The sequence below is a fragment of the Anticarsia gemmatalis genome, chromosome 20, assembly GCF_050436995.1.
Source record: "Anticarsia gemmatalis isolate Benzon Research Colony breed Stoneville strain chromosome 20, ilAntGemm2 primary, whole genome shotgun sequence".
NCBI lineage: Eukaryota > Metazoa > Arthropoda > Insecta > Lepidoptera > Erebidae > Anticarsia > Anticarsia gemmatalis.
In genome coordinates this window covers 8,881,052-8,907,980 of record NC_134764.1, presented here as the reverse complement: position 1 = coordinate 8,907,980, position 26,929 = coordinate 8,881,052, and the positions used below count along the sequence as shown (strand labels likewise).

The 26,929-nt window shown below is 33.8% G+C and overlaps 1 protein-coding gene across 1 annotated transcript; it reads left to right on the top strand.

Moving 5' to 3' along the window:
- The first annotated feature begins 424 nt into the window (after positions 1-424).
- On the top strand, positions 425-20,491 carry spidey (hydroxysteroid 17-beta dehydrogenase 12 spidey). The gene is made up of 7 exons (XM_076127608.1): positions 425-723; positions 9,815-9,861; positions 11,777-11,852; positions 12,435-12,600; positions 15,209-15,377; positions 17,740-18,053; positions 20,361-20,491. Exons 1-7 carry the CDS (start codon positions 573-575, stop codon positions 20,380-20,382), a joined length of 945 nt encoding a protein of 314 aa, XP_075983723.1. The 5' UTR covers positions 425-572; the 3' UTR covers positions 20,383-20,491.
- The last annotated feature ends 6,438 nt before the right edge of the window (positions 20,492-26,929 follow it).

Below are 26,929 nucleotides of genomic sequence, written 5' to 3'. Positions count from 1 at the left end.
CCGTTCTTTGGTCTCTGCCTGTACTCACGTGAAGGAGGCTTGAATGTATGTATCTACTTGTTCCCCGGGACCTAAGAATACTTCTTAGTAGGCACAAGAATTACTAGAAAAAACAATCATCCAGGCACCTACAGGCTTAACTACGATATCAATAATTCCCTGAGGATAAATAGCGGCTTACATGTTGTTGCAATGACATTTGAATAGCATTCTTGATTTATTTATAGAGGCTATGAATACTGAAATCCCATTATTATTAGAAATATTCCACAATAAAGTTTTCCTGCAATAATGACCTACACATTCCGGCATCGTGCGTTATCAGTTCACTGAAGCGAGACGGCACTATATTTTATTGCTATCTCGCTCTAAATTCGGCCGCGGTTCGGCGGTTTCCGGGCTGTTCGAGCCACTCGTTCACTATCCGCTACGATCGCTCATTCAGTGCGCATGGCAACTTTCTTCGTTCGCTAGTACGCATGCGCGAACTGTGTCAAACGGTGACGCGACTCTCACCGCTGCTAACATAACCTCTTACTTTTAACAACAAATTCTGTTTAAATTCATACAAAATGTGGGATATTATAACGAGAGAATCCGTGGCTTTACTGCTGATAGTATTATTGGCTATTTTCGGTAAACATTTGTATCTGACAGTGTATAATTATGCAGTTGGACCGGCCATTAACAAAGTGGATTTTAAATCGAAAGGAAAATGGGCACGTAAGTAATAAACATCATTTCTTTTTCATTGTAAGTCTTAAAGCCAGTTTTGCTTGTAAAATGAAAGTGACAGGTACTTCCTAAATACGTGGGTCGCTGACCTTTAGTCATAGACAAGTTCATCAATGCAGTTTACGATCAATATAGATATCTATGAAAGATATAAGTAGTTATGTATTCGTAACATCAACCTACAAGTTTCATTATACAGTCATTAAAATTCTTTTGAATTATTCAATGTCAATTTCGTTTTAGTTAGTTAATGCCTTGAACTTTGTAATGTGACATTTTGAATATTAACTAATATTCCTCTTTTTGGGTTAATTTAAAAAGATTTTATTACCGTAGTTGAGTTGATTTCTTCCGTGTTTTAACACGAAATATTAGGAAGCAAATAAATTTATGCATACCTCATGTTATCAACCGGTTTCTCTATTAACGGGTACTAGTTTGCTTATCTGAAGAATTTTGACAAATTATTTTTTATATACTTTGATGGGCCAGTTTATATCTCAGATATTATTATGTTTATCCGTATTTCTCATAACCTCCCGATAAGTGTTGGTTAGTTTATCGCCAAGTTATGACAGATCTACTATCTATACCACTTCCTACTCAGGTACTTAACACTATAAATGCGAAAGTTCGTGAGGATGTATGTTTGTTTGTCACTCTTTCACGCAAAAACTATTGTATAAAAGTTGTTTATAATCTGTAATATCACGTTATAAGTATACCTATTAGTTGTCTCTTAGATAACCATGTAACTACTTCGTCATCATCGTCACTCATCAGGTGAAATTGGAAACAAATGCCTTATCTAATACTGAATATAAAGAATATAGGTAGGTGGGTACTTTTTGCCGCTATATCTATCAACACAGACAAAATCACAGACATGAGTAAGTCATCACAACCCGTGAAAGTTTCCTACATAGTTGTAGAGAATGTTATTGATTCAGATTTTACGTAATACCTATAGGTAATACAGTCGTCTGCGATATGACCTCGTTCTTCAACACTTCAAGACTTATACTTCCTTTTTTAATATCCAAGAATATATTAAAACCTTGAATTGTATACGGGTACAGCTTCAATAAAAACAACTTTTTGTTTTTTCAATAACTGAACAGTTTTGGAGTAAATCTAGGTGTTTATTTTTGGAGCTGTAATCACACGTGTCAATGATTTCCTTGAGGAAGATATAATATAGATTTGTTTATAAGTGTTATAAACATATATATATTGATATGGTTAAGCTTATTATTATAAACTATTATCAAAAACTTGTGAAAATGGGGCCAAGTTCTCAAAATCTGAAGTTATGGCATCGTACTTGATAATGAGACGTCTTTGGCTGGAATCCCACCCCTGCCGTAGTGACGTAAACTCACGTCTTGCAAACTCATGCAATCGCAAAATATGTCCATTTTTTTTTAAATATATATTATTTATATTTCGTAGCACATACAAAGCCTTTGTTTACATTTCGACAGGTTTTTAAGTAGGTACTTTCTTTAGGTTGTAAAAACTTTTTCTCACAGTGTTGAGAAAGTTGTTATTTCCGATAATGGTTGAGTATTCGATTCTCAGTACAATCATTAGCAGATACTTAATGTGTTAATTGTTATTATGTGTGTAATTAAAACTGTTGTTAATGATAATGAAAGTGAGAGTCGATGTTATGTCGTAAAATAATATATTTAATGAATGATTTTTATGTTACGTCCTATATAGAAAACCTAACTATTATTCGTTCGAATTAATTGAGTGAGTGTTAAAATGTGAAATTTGACATCTGAAACTGGTACTACTAGAAAAATTAATTACTTTAAAACTAAACTAAAATTTTAACCGTCATTACAAATTTACGACTAGTAATCCATGCAAATATTATTCAATAGATACAAATGCCTAACATGCCGTAAATCTACGCTTGAACGAACGCCCTGAACTTGGCCTTCCAACTTGCACCGCCGTGCGTGCTTGTGACGTCATAACGTGCTAATACTGCTAAATAGAATACCCAATAAATCGTTAGTTGTCATGATCTGAATTTGTCAAATAAGTGGTCAACGATACAATTAGTAAATAAATTAACTTTGCTAATACAAGGTTGTAAGTTTAGTTGCGTTACGCACAAGACATTATGCGGTCAAATTTTGACGCACGATTTTTATTTTTTCACCAGTAGTAGTCGTTAATTTTGTGTAGTAATCTTTGTGCCTGAATTCTTCCTAATCTTGTCTTTTCCTAGTCTTTATGTGGATAAAATCAGCACACGATTTCATTTTTTAATTTAAGTTAGTATTTCGTCTTTGCGCTTGACCTCTCACAGTATTCTATGGTCACTCTCATAGCCTTGTAGGACGGTTCCTATCAGGCTATGAGACTGATCAAATAGAAAGTGTACTTGTGTATTGTGCACAAACTTGGCCCAACAAACTCCTGCTCAAATTACTGGTTTTAATAAAATTGGTCGTTATATCAGCTAGGAAGACATTATGTCATAAAATCTATTATGGAAGTCGGTCATACGGCTTGGATGATTTTTTAACCTTATTTAATGACCGTTGTCTAGCTTCCGAATCTGACTCATCATTTGATTTTAAGTGGGCAATGAATCTATGCGGGTTTTGAGCACAAGAACACAATTAATAGTGAAGATAGTATAAGATTTAAAAGCGTTATTTAAAATTGAGTGACATTTACTGTTTTTCAGCTGATGTTTTATTCTCTGTTTTAGCTAATTAGGGGTTGATATTTTGAAATTTATCTTTACTTGGGCACATTTTTAATCGATTCTAAGATTAAGCCATAAAAAATAAGTTCAGGCAGGTAGACGATTAATATAATATCAGACAAAATCCAAATTACCGAATCGGATACGGTATTGAAGACACAAAAAATGTGTTATCACTATTTTGGTAAACAAAAATACAATTATTTTAATTTTAATTTTAACGTTTGCAGAAAATTCTTGTTATAAGGTTTATTTTAATGTTTAAATTCAGTAAAATTAAGTTATAAGAGTTACTACTGCGTTAATTCTTTGGCTAATTTATTTTATTACTCAACGCTTGATTTCCTTAATAAAGCATTTTTTTTTTCATTACATAATTAACTAGACCTTTAGCTTCAAAAGTAAAATAAATTTACTTAACTTTTTATCAACAAACGCAGTTATTACTGCATATTTACATATGCAATTGTGTTTTTCAGTCTGAAATTACTGCAGACTTACATTAAAAATTAATATTTTGAACCCAACTTGTATTGTACTTAAAAATGCAATTATTAAATAAATTATGTATGCAATGACCTTTGATGTTAACTTATATTAATTCATATTGTTCGTAATGTTTTTAAATCTGTTGTTTATAAAAGGATTTTAATTTTTTCATTTAATTTGTATTCAGCTTCTGTAAGGATAAGCGTTATCTTGTACACCAGTCATCTTTATAAGAGCTTCTTTTGATCTTCGATTCGAAATGTCGTAACCTTACTTTAATTTATTTTTACACAGAGGCTTACTCTTTTTTCGTTCAAAGTTTTGGTCAAAAATGGGTTACAATTATAACAAATTCTCGTTTTTGAATCGTCGTTGGATTATAATACTTTAATACTACGTTTCTTGAAATCTTTTCAAAATAGTAAAAGTAAACTAAAAATGGCCATCTATTTATTAAAAAAAAAAAAAATAGGGAAGAGCTTTTAATTCGACCGAAAATCAGTCACTCCTTTTGATCGCATTGATGTCTAACATTTCCGTCACCAAAACCTGTTAACTTCAAAACGTTATTTTCTTTATATTAATGTATGGTATACACATCGATGTAGTTCAGTGATATCGTCTTATCAATAACGTTATCTAACTGATAACAGCTCAGATGACTAACACAACAAGATTCCGTGACTTACATGTATTATATGTATGTATATGTAGGTAGTCAGTACAGAAGGTTATCTTAGTGTTATATGATTGATTTAACCCTAACTAGAATATAATTGCACTATCTGACTATGGTTACGTTCGCGTATAACTATCATGGTGAAAAAATATTATAGAAAATGTAGATTAGTGTGATAATTTTCAGTCAAAATCCAGTATTTTCTGAGATTAACGCGTGAATACTTTCAGATAGTTTCTTCAGCTGAAGCTTCATTTTTAGTATAGTAATAATATTAAATGCATACGCCATTAATGCTACTTTTTCGAACAATGTGAGAAAAATATGAAAGAGGCTTAATTTTCTTAATGAACAGGTAGAAATATTTAGTCCCGCTTGAATGGAAGCATCAGGGCAGCTACAAATCTATCAATTATTTAAAACACAACTTTGTATTGACAAGGGACAAATGAGGGTAGACACAACACTTTTATTATGTAAAGGGTTCAGATTATAATTGTACCTTAATAGAACAGTTTGTATCACTAAGAGTTAGTTATAAATCAATGATGAGTTATTTAGTCCGTATTGATTTAGTAATGGTACAATGAGCTCCAAAAGTAGCTGATCATGTTTAATCTTTGGAAACCCTATATACTGAAGTGTGTACATTATTCCATGGAAAAAACATTTCCCATTGATTGAAATGTTTCATTCTAACTCATTATACCTGATTTTGTTGTGGAATAATGTGCACACTTCAGTATATAGGGTTTCAAAAGATTGAGTATGATCGGCTACTTTTGGAGCTGACTGTACTGATTTGATACAAAATAATGTGGTTAAATTGATGTTAATTGGTTTTACTTTTTTACATTTAGAGAGAAAACCTCGTAAGGATAGGTATCGTATTGTAGAAATACAACGTATAATGATTCCTTTTTAGATATATTTTGGTATTCAAATTCACTTTTATAAGTGGGAGATCATACAGACTTAATAAAACTCACAATCGATAAAATCTTATACATTGAAAACAAAACAAATATCAAGAAATTCTTATAAGACGATTCATATTCACATCAATAACTTTCACTTTATCGAAGAAAAGTTTAAACAAAATTCACTTCTAACTAATTCGGACAAGGTCGAATTTACAATGACGCAAAGATCACATCACCACAAGAAATGCATACGAATATAAACCCTATTACGTGAAGAAAAGGACAGTTTTTTAAAAGCAATTATGGGAGGATTTTTAAAAGCAACAAGACAGGGAAATGTGCATTTAAATATGTACCTTTTGCAGTTAAGACAAGGTACATTTTTCTTTACCATGAAGGTACACTTTAGAGAAAGTATCGTTGATGTTTACCTTCCGTTTTGTGGTCAGTGGGGTCTTAATTAATAGTAATTGGTGTGTGCCGTTTTATCAAAGGGCTTATCTTGTTAGCTTAGTGTAATATCGGTTACAGGACTTCTTAGGGTTCATAATTTACAGTTTCTTGCTCACCGATTTATGGAAAGAGGTACTTGTCACTCATTTAAAATTATTATATGGCTATGACTGCCTCTGTGGCGCAGTGTTTAATTTCATTACGAGTTTGATTCCCACATTATTTGTGCGATTCACAATTGCTTTTTTCTGGTCTGGTCGTACTTTGTGTCCGTTGTTTCCATGTTTGTAAAAAGCCAATGAACGCTACACAAAAGCAATTATTATCACGGTTTCAGAAAGTCTTTCTTATCTCTCTCGTCCTGGCTATGCGTCCCATATGGTGTTGGGGTCAGTTTTCCTTACACTCTTCGTCCAATTTATCTTGTCATCACCTCGTCTTCTTAACGTCGCATGCATTTATGTCTTGTCGCAACACTTCTGTCCACGTGTATCTCTTTTAGTCTTTAACCAAAAACCGAAAGCTCCAGTACCTGTTTGCCGACGTAATCGGGAGCTCAAAAAGTCTTACTAACCTAATAATAAATATTTTTACCTTCAGTTATTTATTTGGTCAAATTAGCTACCACATATTTTATTCCGACTAAGGGTTCAAAATAATGAGTAATTTTCTCTGCACCCACTTGATGGTACTCCAGGCTGCCATTATGGGTGGAGGGGTATAATTTATGATATTACATCATGTTCGTCAGCTGAGCACGGTGTAGTACACATCCGTATTCCGTTCTAATATTGTGTAGTGAAGTTTTCTATATTACTAGAGGTAAGCCGCGACTACTAGTTTTCATGTTTTCACAGCATTTTTTTATTGCTGCTATACTGCTAGTAGTCATAGCCTGGTCTTGCCAAACAATATAAAAATCCAATTCAACACAATGGAGATATGTAATAATTATCACTTGCTCTAACGGTGATAGTAAACATCGTGATGAAACCTTGCATGCCTAATTTTTTTTAATACATTTGTTTAGGGCAAGTAAAGTTCCCAACCCGCACTTAGCCAGAGCGGTGGTCTCAAGGCCTAACCTCTCCCTCGTTTTGGAGGCGATCCTAGCCCTGCAGTAGGACAGTAATGGGTTAAAAAGATATAGACGAATTCTTTTTAAATGGCTAGACCGATTTTAATATATTTTTTATGTTTTTTTTGGCAGTATCTGTAGATACCCACAAAACTTCAATTCTTCTATAATTTTACCATATCTCTACCACCAAAAAGCTATTTTACCCGTATATTCCGAGGGTATCCCCACATTAGATAATGCAACGTACCCGGAAGCATTATACGGCATAGTGTGGATAGTGCTGAATCAACACGGCCTCTCGCCTTCAATTTACATAATTTGTAATTGATATCGCGTACAGTCAGCTAGAAATACATTGTAACGTGTACATTTCCTTTGGGAATGGTGGAATTTGCAATGTTATTTTTTTGGACTGTTTAAAGGTGGTTTTAGTGATAATACTAACGCTGGTAAAAGGAAGGTTAAGCAAACTTTAGCGCGGACATTACATAGATGGGTAGCCGCTTAAAGGAGTTTTAGTAAAGTTTATGTGCTTTGGAATGCACGTAAGAAACCAATTAACAGTTATCACTACCAATCGTTAAGCCGTGTCAAAGGCCTTCAGATCTTGAACAAACAAATGATAGCAATAGATTGATCGCATATGTAAATAATTAGTTGTTTGTTTGTTTGTTTGTTTGTCGTATGGTTAGTGGTCAACCTGGTGTCAAAGCTGTTCAAGCCGCCCGAGAGGCCTTTGACGTGGCTTAACGACTGTTATCTTAGTAGACAACAACCGGGACCGACTTTTAACGTGCCCTCCGAAGCACGGAGACCTATCTATGAAATGACCGCGCCAATGGTTGCTTAACCCACAGATCGTTTACCGACCGGTGAGCGCAACTGGCTATGGGCGCCTCAATAATTATAATTAGTAATTGTAACATTTGTTTCGGAAGCTCCTGACATATTATTAATATAATTTGAAAAAGCATAGTTATGTTCAAATTCAAGTTCAGAATCATTTTTTTCGTAAACAAGGCACTCAAACGTATAAGAAATAACTAACCTACATAATTAAGTAAGGCATTTAAGCAAAGAAAAAAATGGCTTTTATAGACTATAACGCAATAAAATCAGCCAAAAAGAACACATTATAAATTAAAAAACGTTTAAAAATAAATACGGAAATGTCATAATTAGATTCAGAAATTTAGCAAAAACTTTGTGCTTATATGCTGGAACGAACAATATGGCTTGTCGAATGATGATTTACTAAAAATACTCACACATTTATTACTTCCTCTGTATGCTGAAGGATACATATACGACTTTAAAGGTATTATCGGGATTTTTTGAAATTCCTTTAAGTATATTCTCAATAGTTAATAATGTCGTCCCTTATTGCATTGGACTTAGTGCTTTGATAGGCACCAATGAAGATAAAGGTCGTTTAACCACGGCAAAAGTTTTCGACTGCTTTAACACCGGGTTGAGAGCAAACCATACGGTAAATAAATAATTCATAGTAGTTACATTGCCAATAGCAGTATGTAGGTGTAAGTATTTCTAGTAGCCCGCAGCCAGAACCTTCAGTATAACATTAAAATATAGGTCGGGGAAAAAGTCTTTTCGCATTATAGTATGTATGAACTTGTAATAAAATATTTTCTCTACACAAAAAGGCTCGATATTTGGGTACCTCACGAGCTCACTGAAAGAGACCTAATGAACCGTGTACTCATTTGTGATTCTTGAAGCCAAAGAAATGATATTACAAGTCCATACATACTATAATGCGAAAAGACTTTTTCAACAAACATGTAAAGGTAGGTACTGTTTCTGCTGACTGTACAGTGTACAAACTAAGTTAGTGCAAGGCGCTTATGTTGCACTTTACCTAAGTTGGTATGTTCACACTTATTAACATAATTGTAACTTAATAACTTGGGATCTAATTATATCGATAGTAAGGACCAAGCACTCTGAAAGATTGGTCTATAGTATAACAAGTTTATTTCCAAACTAGCTGACCCGCGCCAATTCGCTTGCGTTACATAGGCGTTAAAAATTTTCCCCGTTTTTGTAACATTTTTCGCTGGTACTCTGCTCCTATTGGTAGTAGCGTAATGATATAGAGCTTATAACCTTCCTCGATAAATGGACTATCTAACACTAAAGAATTTTTCAAATCGGACCAGTAGTTCCTGAGATTAGCGCGTTCAAACAAACAAACAAACAAACAAACAAACAATCAAACAATCAAACAAACAAACTCTTCAGCTTTATAATATTAGTATAGATTAGTATAGATTAACAATTTATTTTTATGGTGTTAAGTTTGTGGACAGTTTTTTAACGATAGGCAATAGATTTATGCTGCAACTTTTTAGTTAAACTATCATTACATATTTTGAAGTGTTTGAAATAATGATTTTGCCTTTATTATTACACTTACTGTGTTACTTTTATCAAACAAATACCATTGCATACACCTAATATTGTTTATTTTTTACCTCGTCAGACCAATTTACTTTTGGCATGTTCCATAAGCTGTTTGAAGTGTACTTATTGCTTTTTAAAGTTTTTTATAATATCAAATCCTTATAGTCAATTAATTGAAAAATACCTATGTTATAGGTGATCTGGAAACAGATTTTTTGAGATGAATATCTTGTTTAAAAAATATCTCTGTCTGGTTCGGTATTGACTTTTGTAATAACATGATGTTTTCTTTGTTGCAGTTGTGACCGGTTGTACTGATGGCATCGGCAAACAATATGCTATTGAGGTAATGTACCTAACATTATTTTTTATTAATTTTCTTTGCATAATACACTCTGTCTTACTAATAAGCGTTGTGTAAGCTCTGATTAGTTATACAGCCTATGGCAGCTTCATAAAACAATGTATCTAAATAACTTTACAATCTAACTAGCAGTCTCCACTTAAATATAATTATAATTTTGTTATAATTATATTAAAATGGATATTATAACAAAATTATAATTATATTTAAATGGAGACTAAATAATGTTATAATTAAAATAAAATGACTATTGAGCTTTTTCATTATTCAGATTTAAGTAGAGATATTTTATAGCGCTTTAATGGTAAATTGAAACTTTTCTAATAAGAGTAAATTAATACAATTTAACTAAATATTATTATCAAATTATTTATTATAACATTTAGAATAGTGCATTAAAATGATGCTTTTATTAAAACTACGTTATTTTAGATTCCAATTATGTTGCACATTTAACTTAGTTTTCATGTAACCCGATTTCTGCTTTCATAGTATTGTAAATTATTTGCTAAACTTTACTGGGTACAATAGGTAAAGATCATAATTTTTATTTTTTAAATCAAATTGTATATTATAATTTATTCCATGCGGAAACCGCGTATGTCGCTAATGGTAGTTTAAGTAAATACAAAGAAAATCAATATTAGTTTTATCGTATAAATATTTATGTATGAAGGGGATTAGCTTTAAGTAAATAATATTATTGATATGTGAACCTGACCTTGTTATCTAATAGGTATAATCTTTCAGTACATACTACTAATACAAGCTGAAACTAGTAGGTATGCTCGCGTTTACAGTGACAAAACATAGTAGCCAGTAGTAGCCACTTTCTTTTATTATTCCTTTTTTTGTAAGAAAAAACGGGGAACGATTTAATTGCGACCAAAATCGATTCGCGATCCAAATTATACCCAACATGTTCCTTAACTCTATGATACTATCGAGAATATTCCAACAGAAAATCAATTTAATGATATCTAGATTTTGCAATCGCTCTCTATAAACAACAGATTCAATCAGTTTAACAGTTATAGATGTTAAACACAATTTTCAATTCAGAAATCTGTCATGAATTCATGACCAGCAGTCGCATATGCTAGCACTTATACCACAGGCAAAGTAAATTTCATTGCAAATTAGTTCAAAGATCCGCCATAAAGTAACGAACATATTACCGAAAAGTCAAGAGGAAGGTGATTAATTTTCATAGATACTCACAATCCATTACAATATTAATAATTTACCCCCGAGGGCCTATCGCGAGCCGAGTCGTTTATCATAACTGCGTGCCGTCAGCGCAGTCAATCTACACTTGATTCACGGTTAATGAGAAAACCAGGCTTTTGGTTCGTTAGTTATCTGTGTTTATTTACTATCAAAGATGGTTTAAAGCCATGGTGCTGTTTATAGGGCCCTTTGTACAGTATAATGGAAGACATTTTTCGACGCGCCTAGGCTCAATTTTACCAAGATTTTTGGGTTATGTTCCAAATATTTAAATATTTTACCCATTAATGCCCCACTGCTGGGCACGGGTCTCCTTCTGTAATGAGGGAGGGGTTAGACCTTGAGTCTACCACACTGGCCAAATGCGCGTTGGGATGTTCCTTACAATAAAAGTTAAATATATTAATGCATGTTTTATTCAGTTTCTTAGGTGTGGATATTACCTCTTAACTAACTACAAAAAAGACTTTACATATAATATGCTATAGCCATTAAATCAGTAGCTTTTTCTTGTTTTGCTAAAATACTGCTTATATTTTTTATACTATGAACAATTAAAGTCATCCAAAACCAACATTATAAAGAGTCAGTAATTTAAACCTCAAAATAATAGCTAGTAGTAAAATCATATATCTTTTACATTACTAATACAGTATTTCCCTTACAGTTGGCTGCCCGTGGCTGTGACATCGTTCTAGTCAGTCGCTCTATGGACAAACTGAAGGCGACCGCTCAAGAAATAGGTAAATAGAACGTTTAATTATTATTACCTATTTGTATAATTAATTGTATTAAGTAAATGTATGTCAGCATGACTGGGGCATTGTGGAATGGACTGATTTAGATATTGACCTTTGAACTCTGAAGTAAAGTGAGGTATCTTATTATAGTCTATTAATGGTGGAACTTTTGAGCAAAGCTTCGGATAATATTTTTGGTGTCATATGGTATTCGATTTCCTAATAAATTATGGCTTGATAACCCAAATTTTGCCGTAAAGTGGCTAGAAAAAGAACGTTTGTTTCTAAAAATATTATGACCAACTACTACAGTCAGGAATCAAAACAAGGTGGCTGGAAAAGAAATACTTTTTTATTTTTAGACTTAACCTTTTAACTCAGAAATCAAACCAGAACTTTGCTATCGGAATTTTAGGATCCCGTAAATTATGGGAACTAAATCTACAACTACACTATTAACGTCATTCAAAAAAATTCTACAGATACATATTATCTTCTTTTTTCTAAAACTTATTAGATCTAGTTCAAAAAATGTCCAGCGAGAGACTTCTGACTATACCATACTTATTTCTCCCTTTGTTGCAGAGAAAGACTATAAAGTATCTACCAAGATTGTTCAAGCCGACTTCGGTGGAGAGGACATTTATGAGAAGATTGAGAAGGAAATCGAAGGTCTGGAGATCGGAACCTTGGTGAACAATGTTGGCGTATCTTACCCATACCCAGAGTACTTTGCTGAGGTCCCAGACTGGTAAGTCATTTGGCCAATATTGGTAACAGATATTATACAGTTCAGAGTCATTACTTTTAGTTAATGCCACTTGAAGTTCTTGCAAATTGAAGGCGCAGTGAACCTGTCATCCTTCCGCAGCATCAACACAGTATAAAATTAATTGGTGCCGTTTAGTTATTTTCGAATTCACTTCCACTGAATGCTTTCTCATTTAATAATTGAGAAACTATGTATTTTTACAGCTAAAGTGACGTACTGGTTTTCATAAGGTGTACCGTTGAAATAGTTTAAGGCCAGTGTCCTCCATAGGTTACTATTCTGAACCAAAAAAACAAACGTCTGGAGTCGCGGGCATAAGTATACAAAATCAGTAGTGTAAATTAACGTATGTATCTGTATATAATATACCATTGCTTTCTACGTATATTAAACAAACATCAACACATATGAAAACACAAATAAATATATCAATCTAACACCGAATGCATCGAATAATCTTTTCCGTTTTGAGATATTTTCAAGCACTTATTCCGACTTATTCCCACCTGCCTCAGACCGAGCTCTTGTCACGACCGTCTCGTTCAATTTCACAAACGTTCGACTTTCCAAGATATTAGCCCCAGTCAGACTATTCCACTCTTTGATCGCTCCGCCGTATATTTTGAGGGAAATATTTGATTTTGCAGATACTATATTTTTAGATTTCAATTTTGAATACGGACGTGTATTTATTTTGAGTCAATATTTGGAGGATGAATATCTAATTGCATGATATGGGTTCTGTACTTAGTGGACCTGGTTATTTAATTAGTACAAATCGTAGGTATAATTCATTTTTATTTTGAATCTTAAGCAATTTATTGTATACTATGATTTGTTTGGTGCTCGAAGGTGGCAGTTGCTCTTTTTGTCTGTTCAAAAGGCTATGCCATATTAGTGGTTTATTTAACGCGGCGTTTCGCAGACACAAAAATATATAATGCAATTTGTGTGATAATTATAACGGCCATATTTGTACAATATTTTATTTCTCTTGTATGTTTATTTTTTTAATTATTCTGGAAGCAGGAACTATCTTTTAAATTGTTCAAATTTCAAGGCTTGAAACATAAGGAATTACATTTATTTTAAGAAATTTAAGCATTCAATTTAATAAAAAATATTTTTAATATTGTTCATAAAACCTTGAAGGGCGCAATTAATTTGCAGCACCTTTTAAACGCAAGGTTTACAAAAACTGACATTGGCAACTATCGTATTAAATATGACCTCAGATATCCTTAAAAATAAACTGACCTACGCGACTTATATTCGACTAAAATTCTTAAAAATAAAGGTTATAATAATATTGAAAAACAGTAACCTGAGTAAAATCTGTAATAATTTGTATAATAACGGTTAAAGTGATTTTCGCTTTGTATATTAATTCAACGTGCTAATTACTGGAACTGCAAGTTTGATTTAAAAAAATATAATTTAAGTTATGATGTCTGGTCTATGCTCAGCAGTGAGTAGAAAAGAAATGGGCTTTGTATGTGTACGATGATGATGGCTATTCATGAGAGATGATAGGTTGTCCAACTTCGCACTACCTGCACGATTGGATTTATACTGATAAGTAGAAGTAAAACTACAGGGCTAAGCTAGTAGCAATATAAAGTAAAGTTCATTTAGATAGATTTTTGGGAGGGTTTTGTTTTCCGAAATAAGAGGAATCAAGATGGACAAGTGCTGTTGGGGGCCTTTTATCTATTTCAGGTCTCTTTTGAACCACCTTCATGCAAGGTATATACAACGTGAAAATAATTGATTACGTTTGCACAATGTAACAGGTGTAGACCAAACACGTTTTCAAGATATTTTTTCTTGACTCCATTTTCCAAATACCAGCCCATATTAGTTACACTAAGCAATCACAATGACAAATTGGGTGCTGATTCGAGAATTTCGTAGAAATGTAATAAAATTAGTATTACAGTTTTTGTTCGGAGTATTTGATTTTTTCTGCTGTCGTTGTGGAAAATTCTGCTGATATTTTGTATCGAGTTTTCAACTAATGTGTAATTCTAGGTATTGAATACAATAAAATTGAGGACTATTTCGAAACTACATTGATGTATCGAATGTTATTGATACATTTTGCACGTAAATTGTGTGTGCTTTTGACAAAATTTGTTCAGATTTTTTTTGTTGTCACAAAAGAATTTTACAAAATTGTGCACTATACTTAATTGATTTTTGTTATTGGTAATACTTAAATATTGCAAATGTCAAATATTATATAAGATAAACAGGTAAACTTATAAGGAAAGGATAATCTCGGAAATAGCTTCAGAAAAAATCGTATACTAGCGTGTGCCAGCGGCTATACCCGTGTGTTTTTACGAAAATCAAGGAAGGTCTTCAACTATCTCCTTGCCAATATTTACGAAAAATTATTCTGCTGTTTTTCAGTAAAAAAGTAAGAGGCAGACCAACAATTTCTGTCCGAACAAATAAAACCTTCGGAACACCATGTCATCATCAGCCTAGCCTTTCTTCCTACAATGTTAGAGTCAGCTGCCAGTCTTCTCAGTCTTGGTAACACCAAGCAGCATATTGTAAAAATAATATATTTCGCCACCAGGGAAAAGATGATCTCTACTCTGATCAAAGCCAACATCGTGTCAACCACTCGTATGACGAAGATGCTCCTGCCAGCCATGGTGAAGAGACAGAAGGGAGTGATCATCAACATCGGATCAGCCTCCTCCATGATACCAAGCCCGCTGCTCACTGTTTATGCTGCTACTAAGGTATGTACCTAAATCTTCAGCGTATTTTAAAAGTTTTTATTGCTAAAATAGGGCCAGAAATTAGTTACAGATTAGCGGGATCCTTTAAATGGTTATTCTTAGTATGTAAATGGTTCACTCTTAACTCAAAGGTTTTTACCATAGTCCCTTCATAGACTTTTCACAACTCCCTCTTTACTAGATCCTCTTATGTATGGATGAACTGAGTTTGACATTAGCTAAAGTACTATTAAACCAATACTAACTCCTAACGGACTTAGTCGATCTTTTTAGTGCTCATTCACGTTGACTCGCGGGCGCGGTGGCGGGCGCGGTCGCGAAATATCAAACATATGGCGATGTACCGAAGTGTTCACGTACAAACCGTTCGCGCGGTCTAAGTCGCGGGCGAGCTAGCGGCGTCGCGCGCGGCCCGCGTGGCGCGCTCGCGCCAATATCAAACAAGTGAAGATGTTCGTGTGTGTTCACGTCGAACTAGCGGTGGCGGGCGCGATTCACTCGCGACGTCAAGTAAGTTCAACCAGTTTGAGCCAGTTTGAGCCAAACGCCCGCCTGGCGGCCAACGTGAACACAAATCGCCACGTCCCCGCGCTCGCGACCGCCACCGCGCCCGCGAGTTCCAACGTGAACAAGCACTTACGTAATAGTTTTATGATAAATAAAATATTGTTAGTCAGTTTTGGAGTTATTTAAATAAATAAAATAAATTTTAACCCATTACTGTCCCACTGCTGGGCAAGGGTTTCCTCCCGTAATGAGGGAGGGGTTAGGCCTTGAGTCCACCACGCTGGCCAAGTGCGGGTTGGGGACTTTGCATGCCCTCAATAAATGTATTAAACAAATTTTTAGGCATGCAAGGTTTCCTCACGATGTTTTCCTTCACCGTTGGAGCATGTGATAATTATTTCTAATACACACATAACTTCGAAAAGTCATTGATGTGTTGCCTCGGATTCGAACCTGCGACCACTAGCGTGGGAGGTGCCAACTTAAACCACTCGGCTATCCTAATTTTATTTTTACTAAACGTTAAGAATTTTCTGTTTCGGCTTAGACTACCAAACAATTGGAAAAAGCAACTTCTACATATACACCATAATAATATAGTAGTTCCTAAAACTGTTATTACACAATCCTTTCATATTATTACATTATTACAAAACTCACAAACATACTTTACAATAACACAAGATTTTCAACTAAGCTGCGAATAAACTCATACAAACGGCTACAATATTTCACCCGGTGCCGCACAGGACCTAACTACCTGTCTCGCGGATATAAAAGTCTTCTGTCATTTACCTCCAGTTGCGCTTGTCTCCGTGTAAAGTTTTCATTTTCTCCTTTGAGACCTAATACAATTCTGTTTTGTGGAGTTTATTTTATTTATTTTTGTTATAAACTTGGTTAGGTATTTACACACTTGCACTATGGCATTAAATTTTAAAAGATTATGGATATGAATCCATATGTAATGGGGCTATGTTACTTTAATTAGAGAAAATGATCGTATTAGAAATGAAGTAACTGCGTAATGTGTTCGGTTTTTTATTTGGTGATAGATAGTTTTTTTTGTTACATTTCGGATCATACAACTAGTAAACAGCAATCGGAATAATAAAAGCGCTTAAATCTATTATTTGATCATATATCTATACTAATATAATAAAGCTGAAGAGTTTGTTTGTTTGTTTGTTTGTTTGTTTGAACGCGCTAATCTCAGGAACTACTGGTCCGATTTGAAAAATTCTTTCAGTGTTAGAAAGCCCATTTATCGAGGAAGGCTATAGGCTATATAACATCACGCTACGGTCATTAGGAGCGGAGTAGCAACGAAAAATGTTACAAAAACGGGGAAAATTTTGACCCATTCTCTTAGGTGACGCAAGCGAAGTTGCGCGGGTCAGCTAGTGTATCATAAGAGCAGTGATAGCCGAGTGGTATAAGTTGACACCTCCCACTCAAGTGGTCGCAGGTTCGAACCCGAGGCAACACACCAATGACTTTTCGAAGTTATGTGTGTATTAGAAATAATTATCACATGCTCCAACGGTGAAGGAAAACATCGTGAGGAAACCTTGCACGCCTAAAAATTTGTTTATAACATTTATTGAAGACATGCAAAGTCCCCAACCCGCACTTGGCCAGCGTGGTGGACTCAAGGCCTAACCCCTCCCTCATTACGGGAGGAGACCCTTGCCGAGTAGTGGGACATTAATGGGTTAAATTTATTTGTTTATTTATTATTATGTATCTCAATCATAATAACGTCTAGGACTACTTCCTTGTCATAAAAAAAAAACTTAAGTATGTCATCACTTTTATTACTTTATGTCTTCTAAAACTAACAAATTGTCCACAGGCCTACGTCGACAAATTCACCGAAGGCATTGACATGGAATACGCCAAGCACGGGATCATCATGCAATGCGTGAAGCCCGGCTTTGTCTGTTCCAACATGTCTGGCATTCGTCGCAGCTCCTTCTTCGCTCCTTCAGCCAAACAGTTTGTCAAATCGGCTATCTCCTTAGTCGGCACCATGAAGGATACTACTGGCTATTTACCCCACGCCCTATTCGTCAACATCATCAATGGCATCCAGGCTATGTCTTATACCTTCGGTGTCTGGCTCGTCACCCGGTCCATGGAGACCAGCCGCCGAAAAGCCCTCAAGAAGTACAAAAAACAATAATTTATTTTCAACTCTATTCAAAATTTCAATAACATTTTCTGCATATCTTGTTTCTTTCGCTTTGGACGCAGCGCAAGGGTAGACAAACAGTTTTTTTAGTATCAATTTTGATATTTTTATGTTGATTATCGGGTATAATTTACCTTAAGAGAAGAAACCTATTTTTGTTGTTTTATTTGTGTATTTAAATGTGACTATTCAGGTTCACTTATAGCAGATGCTATTTTATGCTAAAGTTGTTATTCAACAAGCAATGCATTATAATACTCACTTTTTCAATACAATTTAATTCTTAATTCCTTAATTTACTACGACATTTCTATCTACTAATAGAATTTTCAACCCTTTTAATTAAGTACCAGTTAGCTTATCACGCAGAATATCAACAGACATTTTTATAAACTTGTCATTTTATCTATCAAATATGTTATCCAACACTTATCTATAAGCTGAAACTGGCCCTAATTCTAACATTCCAAAGTACTGTTCAACTTGCGCCGCGTCTCTCTCGATATTAATACCAACTGCACTTAACCAAAGATAATTTATTAGTCATTGAGAGTAATGTTTTGGTATACTGAGTGTCTGGTGTCTCAATATAATTAAGTCGATAAGGTATGAGTATAACGCAGACTAACGACTAATTTCTTCATCAAAAGTAACAGCCAAAGTATAGGGTAACGTTAAAATTTAAGTCAAATTTGTTTCTTCACGAAACTGATAGTTTTATGAAGAAACAGATTTGCCTTTTCTACACAAATGTCAAGTAAAAGTCAATGGCTTTAGCGGTGCCTTTAGATATGTATGAAGATACTGGCCGTTATTGATTTTTCGGTGACGACATTTTCAAATTTCTTCTTTTCTCATAATCTTTTTGTCGCATGTCCATCGTGCCTACTGTGGTATTAGTACGATCAAATTTGTCTTAATGTTTAACAATAGATTCAGTCGCACCGATTAATCGTTCGTCTGCGTTAAACCTTAAGGTGTTTTACTAAGTCAATGGGTACAATGAAATTGTACAGTTACTGTCTCACTTATAAACGTTGTGTAAGCTCTACAGTGTTTTGTCTTTTTCACTCATATACAGTTTCAATATAGATTGAAAGTGACAAAATATCGTATAACTAATCAGAGTTTATAAAGTTTATTAGTAAGACAGTTAGTCACTAAAGTTACCAATTCGACTAATCAAAGGCTACAGCAAGGGACTGATATGGATAATTTCATAGACAGCACTATATTTATCTCTTTCTTTTGTTCTCAATTTGACATCGATAGAAAGAGATAGAAGTATATAATTGCGAATGTTTGTGAAATGGGTAAGTCTAGAGTAAGATTAATGTGTAGTGTTAGACTGGGTATGTATAACATTTTGGATTTTAAATAAAATTGTATTTGATGATTGTGTGTTTAATTAACCCTGGTGATGGTGACAATGTAAATATCGCACCTAGATTTTAAGAAAAAGCTTAGACACATTGAAATTTAGGTTTACCACATAAATAGTTGTGTGCCTAGTAAATAGGTACATAACATGTAAATAAAGCTTAAGCAGAATTATTTTCCACAGCTAATTATAAATTTGTTGGTTTAATTTTTGACACTGTCTCAATATTTCCTAGAGAGAATTTGCTTATTAAAACAAGCCAATTATTTTTGAAATATATCTGCTAGAAATGTATTGCTTGGTGCCTGATTGAAGCTTTAGTGCTTGATAGAAGATACGATACGAGATAGATAAGCTACCATAAAAAACAAGAAGAGGCTTGGATGAGTGACGAACAAATAAATAGATGTCTGATATTAATTAAATCAGTCAAACAAAGTGGAATTTAATACACAAGCAGTTAATCACAATTCTTGATTATAAATTAATTAAATCAGAAAATACACTTTATTAAAACGAATAAGAATCACATACTATAATCAAATCTTCGACGGAAAAGTTCTTTCCTTAAGGTGCTCGCACACAGCAGTTATATAACATTGTGTAACACGATAACAAAACAATTTTAATACAATTTTTGAACATTTTTTTTTAAAAACAAATGTTATAAGTCAGTTTCTAACGTTATGCCGTCAACTGCTGTCTGGGAGCACCTTTATGTATATTTGTGTAAATATTGGTGATACAGGGCTTGAGGCAAGACATGGTAAGTGGTGATGGTATTGTTTAAGATACAAAATGTACATATCCTGTAAAAATAGAGCTTTTATCATTTATTCCTTTCTAATTCTGCAAACTATTAGAATGTAGCCTAATTTCCTCAATATTGTTTCTTTTCCAGGAAAGATAAGCTGGAGGCTTGACGATTTTCAAATACTAGAAAAAGTCGTAGGATTATTTTGTAGAATCGTTGTTACAAATAATTTAATTTTGTTATTATTGTATTTATTTAATAAAATCGCTTTATAAAATGCCGGTAGTTGTACTTTACCAGAGAGCTGAACCTTATTCTTCTCATTCTATGCTTCGCCGTCGCAGAAAAAAGTTTGACATACAATTTGTGGCCAAAAAGAGACGTCTGTCAATTTTTTTCCTCGTTTTCAGCCACTATTTTCAACATCAACAATGTCAAATTTCACAATGTACATTCACTAAATTAAAAATAAGAAAAATTCAAGAAATATGATGAAACTATTGGCTTAGCAGAAAACGATTTCAAAACAAGTACAGATGTATGAAAATCGAGGAGATGGTACGGCACTAGGGTACCATGTTCAGTGCTAGTGGTTGAACTATGGGTAAAAAAGGTGTAACTAGCTGTGGACTCAACTTTAACTTGAATCAATTGCTGATGGTGATAGGTTCTGTCGTGATTCTGGTACTACTCTTCCTAATCGTATGCCACATCACCAACGGACGGTAAAAGTATGGGGAAATCCAGAAGTGTATGCTATAGTGTTGATATATTACAAGTATTGCTGATCGCTTTCGCCTTCGTCACACTTCTTATCGTATTGAGCTGGATGTGCAAATATTTCCAAGGAACGTAAAACATTGAAGATGGGTCGATGCGGTTTAGCTGTAAACCTCAACCAGTTTCTCACCATCGTTGGATCCTTGGTGATTATATTTGTTTTATTTATGTTCATATGCCATGTGATATGTGATAAAAGCTGCTCCGTATAATCAAAGAAAAATGAGTATATACAGCATTCCGATCCCGGAGGTGGATATTGGGTCAGCTATTATGATTGGATTCTCATTCATCTTGTGGCTAATGGCTATGAGATACCTATGTAAATACCTAGAAACACTACCTCCATAAATTAAAGAAGGAATTCCAAGATTATGTGCCAACCTAAACGTTCAAGATACCCAGGTATTAATGTATTATTTTAAACAGTTCATGTAATAAACACAGTTGGCTAATACGTTGGTTGTTTTCAATGCTAATTTTGTTTGCATAATCATGAGTTGTGAATGAAATTAATTATTTTCTGGTAATCTGGGAATTGTTTGAGCACGGGTAAGCTGGTCGCAATATTTGTGGAGCTCGTTTCACGGTACATTAAGTTCTATTAATTGGGTTAAATTGGAAACTAAATGGACGAGAACATAACTACACTACTCTTTGTTAAAAAGGGATAATTTATCTGCCCATTTCCGAAATTGTTTGCATTTCAGCAGCTGTAATAGGGGGCAAAAAATGTCGGGTATAAATAATAATATAACACATGTTTTTTATAACATGATCTTACACCACACGAGCGAGGTCATCGGCAGAATTCAACAAAATTTTAAACAAAACTTAAGACTGCTTGGTCCAGAATCTATCTTTGCAATTTTATTCTCCACTGCGCAACTTTGCATGTAATTACTAAGGGGTTTCAAAATATACAAAATTCTGGTCTGCTTTGTTTAGTCTAACTGAATTTGTGTCACATACTGACATGTCAATTGGGCCAGAATTAATTGATGTTATAAGCAATTGTAACGCACTACTGATTCAGCTGAATTGCTGCTTTATACAACTGCTAAATGCTGACACTAGGCTAAAGTATTATGCTTGGAGGCCTATCTTTTGTAACATTTATACGAATACGAAAGCACTTAGAGTAAGAAAAGTATATAAATACATTTAAAAATAATTGTGTAAAGACCGAGCTCTCCACTTAGCAATGAACCTGGGACTTCGAGATCACCAATCATTTTCTACCGATTAAACACGATGCTAGTAATTCATGGCATATTTACTTACTTAGGTACAAACTTTTCATATGTCGACTGGTATCGTATCATTGACTATACTTGATGAAATTCACGTATATTTGCAAAAGTGGCGCAGTAGTTAAGGTGGTCGCCATGCCACTACCATTGCGCCGGGATTTTGTGGGTTCAATTCCCACACGGAAAAAAAATATTTGTGCGATCTACAAATAGTTATTTCGGACCTGGTTGTACTTGTTTATAAAAGTCAGTGCGATGCAAAAGCAATTCTTAGTGCGGGAGTTGTCTTTTTTAATATAAAAAAAAATATATACATATATTAAAATCTTTTCCATTGCAAAGAAAAGTAAATATATACTGGTATTTATTCGTTTAAAGTTAATTAATTCAGAGTACAAAGAGCACATTGCGTCAGTGAAAATAAAATGAGGTAAGTTTCATTGAAATTCAGTTGATTGCTTAAATTATAGAGTCAAATGGAATACTGATTAATTAAGAAATATGTTTAGAATGCTAGTTATTTGAGTACCTAATTTCCATGGAGAAAGGCATGAGGGTATAGGACTTAAATTGATTGTTACGACATTGTGTAGTGAGTTCGATTTCTTTATGACACAAATATATTTGTATAATCTATTAATGATTATATTTGTAAGTAAAATGTACTTTATATGTGTTATTTCGTTTATCGTAATCGAATTATATTTTATTTATTTGTAAACCTTTTTCTCAACGTAATTTCCTTCCATTATTTATTTCAAACACCTACTTCATTTAATCTCTGCATCACCTGGTAGATTGGCAGAAAATGCATTTGGCATTAAGATCGCCTTCATACCTTTTTTGTATAAGAAGTTTAAATAAATAAATGAATATTATTAAGTAGGTAGAGGTACATAATACCACTAATTGTATTATTATATTTTAAAGTAAAACCAAGCAAAGCATATAAAACAAAAGTAAAAAATGTCTTTTACAACGATCCATTTATATGAAATATTCAGCAGGTCAGTTTCCAGTGAAAAACAATGTCAAAACCTGTGCCGGTCACTGCATTTTCTAATTAATATTAAAATCCAATTCTGCAGTGCTTGTTTTACGTAATGTAAGGGATTGTTTGAAATTCTAGTTTTTTGTTGGAAAAAACACTGGTTGATATTAAAAAATGGAGTTGTCTTTGTATGAAGCTGTGGTGTTGTCTGCTGACCATGAGGTGTCGGGTTTGATTGCTGGGCTGTTTACTATAGAGGACTGTTTTTTAGCGAGCATTTGTGTGTCCTCTGAATTTCCAAGTCAAGCGAAACGCTAAATTATGTTTTCAATTTCTGAAGAACTGCTCATATCTAGTTCTGATTGATGAAAATTATGATAATCATATAAAATGTGGAGTGGAGATCTACCTCTATGGCAAGCTGCGGTAAATGTCACTGATCATTAAGTCTAGGGTATGATTCCCGGTCAAGTGAAGGGTTATTGGTTTCAGGAAAATTTCATTGGATTTTTTCAGTAGCTAAGTGTTCAATTAGTTTTTAGGACTAAATCAGGTAAGTCTAGATAAAAAAGAGAACATAATAGAAATCATTTGATTACGAAATACAAAAGACAAACTTACTTGCATTTCAAAAATGTCGCAGAAATATTAGAAAGTTTTGCTGTGTTTTAGAATGCATAATCATGTTTAATATTCTAAAAATATTTGCACGTTTATCTTTATCTGCTCTAAAATTCACAATTTTATACAGTCACGTACTGTACGCATGCACGTATTACAAATGGGTCTCAATCTTAATCGTTTTTTGGAAAAACGATTAAGATTGAAAAACGATTAAGATTGAGACCCATTAAAAGATATCTGGACAAAAATTCATACCTTTTATAAAAAAATTACATTAAAAATTTTAACTGAGCAGTCATAATTGACAAACTATTATTAATAGAATACCTACTTTAATTACAAAATATTAATGTTTTCAAAATAACTTTTTGCTCCTTGTTTAATTCTAAAGAGATAAAGTTCCATGCACACATGCTAAAAAAGCCTGCTGCAATTCGACAAATACTTAGCTGCATGACTGTTGACGATGATCCTGCAATTTTCAGACATATAAGATTTTTATAACCAACCAGACTATTGACTATCTCACGACCAGTCTTCTAACTGTCTCTCCTAATTATTGGTGGCACATACCTTAGTTCATATTAAATATCTTTCCGCAGTCTGAATAGTAATCTGTGACACATGCCTTACTTAGTCAAGGTTAAAAAAAGCCCAAGTTTCACCCCAAAAGATTCCACCTTTCCACATTTCACCCTTGTATAGAACGCTACACGAGTACGCCTCCCCGTGGCCCAGATGCATGTATTTTTCATTCGTACCGCAGTAATCAGGCAAGCGATCCATTTGCCTGATCAAGGGGTAACAATCGTCGTAGGACGTCGGCTTAATGATGCCTTTGCAGTTTTGTTTGAAAAAGAAAATGTGAAGGGAAATCTTTGTTTTGTTTTTCTTTGTTCTCTTTTTAGATATTTGTCTTGGATTATTGGGACAATAGATGTTTTGTCGACTGTAGTTGAAAGATGGTCTGTAGTTGTGTGAAAGATAGATTGTCATCATGGTTAGCGAACTAACTGAAAAGTTAAATTAGGTGAACATTTTGTGATCACGTGTAATATCATGCAATGAGAAAACCTATTAAGTACCGGAATCCATGATATAAAATTTTACAAACCCTTTTTCTTAAAATGCCCATAAATGATTATTTTGGAAATTACAATATTACTGTATATGATTTTAAATGTAATCTATTTTATTTGCTATATTAACAACTTACGGATAACGTGTCTAATGAATACATTGAAAAATATGTCATAGTTTTTTTTTAAGCTTATCCGATACTTATGCAAAAGGCTGTAATATTGACTTTTATAAACAAAAATGTCAGCAATTTAATTTCTTTTGTTGTCTGTATTTAAATGTACCAACGCGATATTGTATTCAAATACATAAAATAGAACTAAACAAATGTATCGACGCGCTTGCACAAAAACTGCTGATTTTCTAATTAAACTGAATACAATTGTTGGACAGGGATGGACTTGGAAGGACTATGTTATTACAAAAATAAGAAGGTTATGCTAAATTTTAGGTCAAATGTTTATTTTAATTGTGGTTCAGTAACATACTTCAAAAGATCATTTGCTACGACTTCTACTTATTTATGCTGTTTTTTTATTAAAAAAGAAGATAATATTTGAATCAGCGCGGCTTAAGGGACTTAAGATAAAAAGGCTGTTTTCAAAAAAAAAATGACGCCTGATTACAACAACTTGTGTGTTTACTAAAAATAATGTTTCCATAACCAATATTCACATAGATGAGTTTAACAGTTTAGCTTTAAACTGCCATTATTCCTAACAGACAAACTTAACTTTAAAATAAATTCATTAGTATGAGTATATTTTACACCCAACTCCTTCCCTGCAGTAACAGGGCACGGAGTAACATTTTGCATATTAATATATGTAAATAATTGTTGAATGGAATCGACACATATTGGTAGTCGGCCGGCGACACACGACAATGCACTGTGATTAGAATCAGCCGCCATTGTTGCTATTACTATTAGGTTTATTAAAGGAATTTATTGAAGAAAGGCTGCAGTAAATTGAGTTTATATTCATGGAAATAGGTATTAAACTATTCTCTTATGTAAAGTTTAAAAATGGACCCATCTCGTGGGGACTTTTACATGGTACGAAAAGCGAATAAATAGTACAAACGGACAATGAAAAAAATAAGAAACAACTTGATATATTTTGAGCCCTTATTCATGTTAATATTATAAACTTTGGTAATGTGTAAGATTTACTGCTAAAAACTGTGACTCGGTTAGAAAATATTGTTGAGGTGTATTTTAAATTTTATACGTTTGATACCACCATTCGGTTCCAAGACTTTAAAGGCTAGTAAATTACACTACAAGCAAAATAAATTCTCTGCAGCGCAGTCATCTATGCACAATATAAATAGAAAAATATTTATTATGTACATATCTATATACATAAAATCGCGTCTTTTACCCATGGGATAGACCAGAGAACGTCACTTGGTACGGTCATTATTACAAACTTCTCTTGTTATATTCACATCCATATATCTTGTCGTACCTGAAATATTTGCATATCATCAGCGATATAAAGGAGATCATCCATTTTGGGCCTTTTTTCAAAGTGCCGGCCAACAAAAAAAAGTGGCATGTATCGATAGAGCTAGCCATTTGAAGCAATAGTTAGTATGGCACGAAACCGGTAGGATCGCTTTGAACCGAGTTATACAGGTTTGAAGATTCATAATGTTCAAACATTAATTAATTTCTGAAAGTGCTGTGAAACATAAAATAATGATTGATTTTGCTAGAATTAACTATCTAAAGCAAACGACCACTCTGAAGTTGATTTAAGGTCGTAAGCACACGTATCAACTCGGAAACGGGTCGTCACCGTATCAACTCGAGCTCATCAGTATTATTTGTATGTAATTCCCTACTGTAACACACTTATCGGAATCGTTATGTGATCGCCCCGGCTCACGACCATAGGAGTGGTTCGTATGCGCATTATGCATACACCAGCACCCAGGGTGGAGTGCAGGACTATGTGCAAATTCCGATAGAAGGGCGGGCA

Excerpts from the sequence above, each read along its gene's own strand:
- spidey (XM_076127608.1), top strand. The coding sequence starts at position 573 with ATGTGGGATATTATAACGAGAGAATCCGTGGCTTTACTGCTGATAGTA. Across the intron at positions 15,378-17,739 it reads CTGTTTATGCTGCTACTAAG|GCCTACGTCGACAAATTCAC; the intron begins GTATGTACCTAA and ends AATTGTCCACAG. Across the intron at positions 18,054-20,360 it reads CGCCGAAAAGCCCTCAAGAA|GAAAGATAAGCTGGAGGCTT; the intron begins GTACAAAAAACA and ends TTTCTTTTCCAG.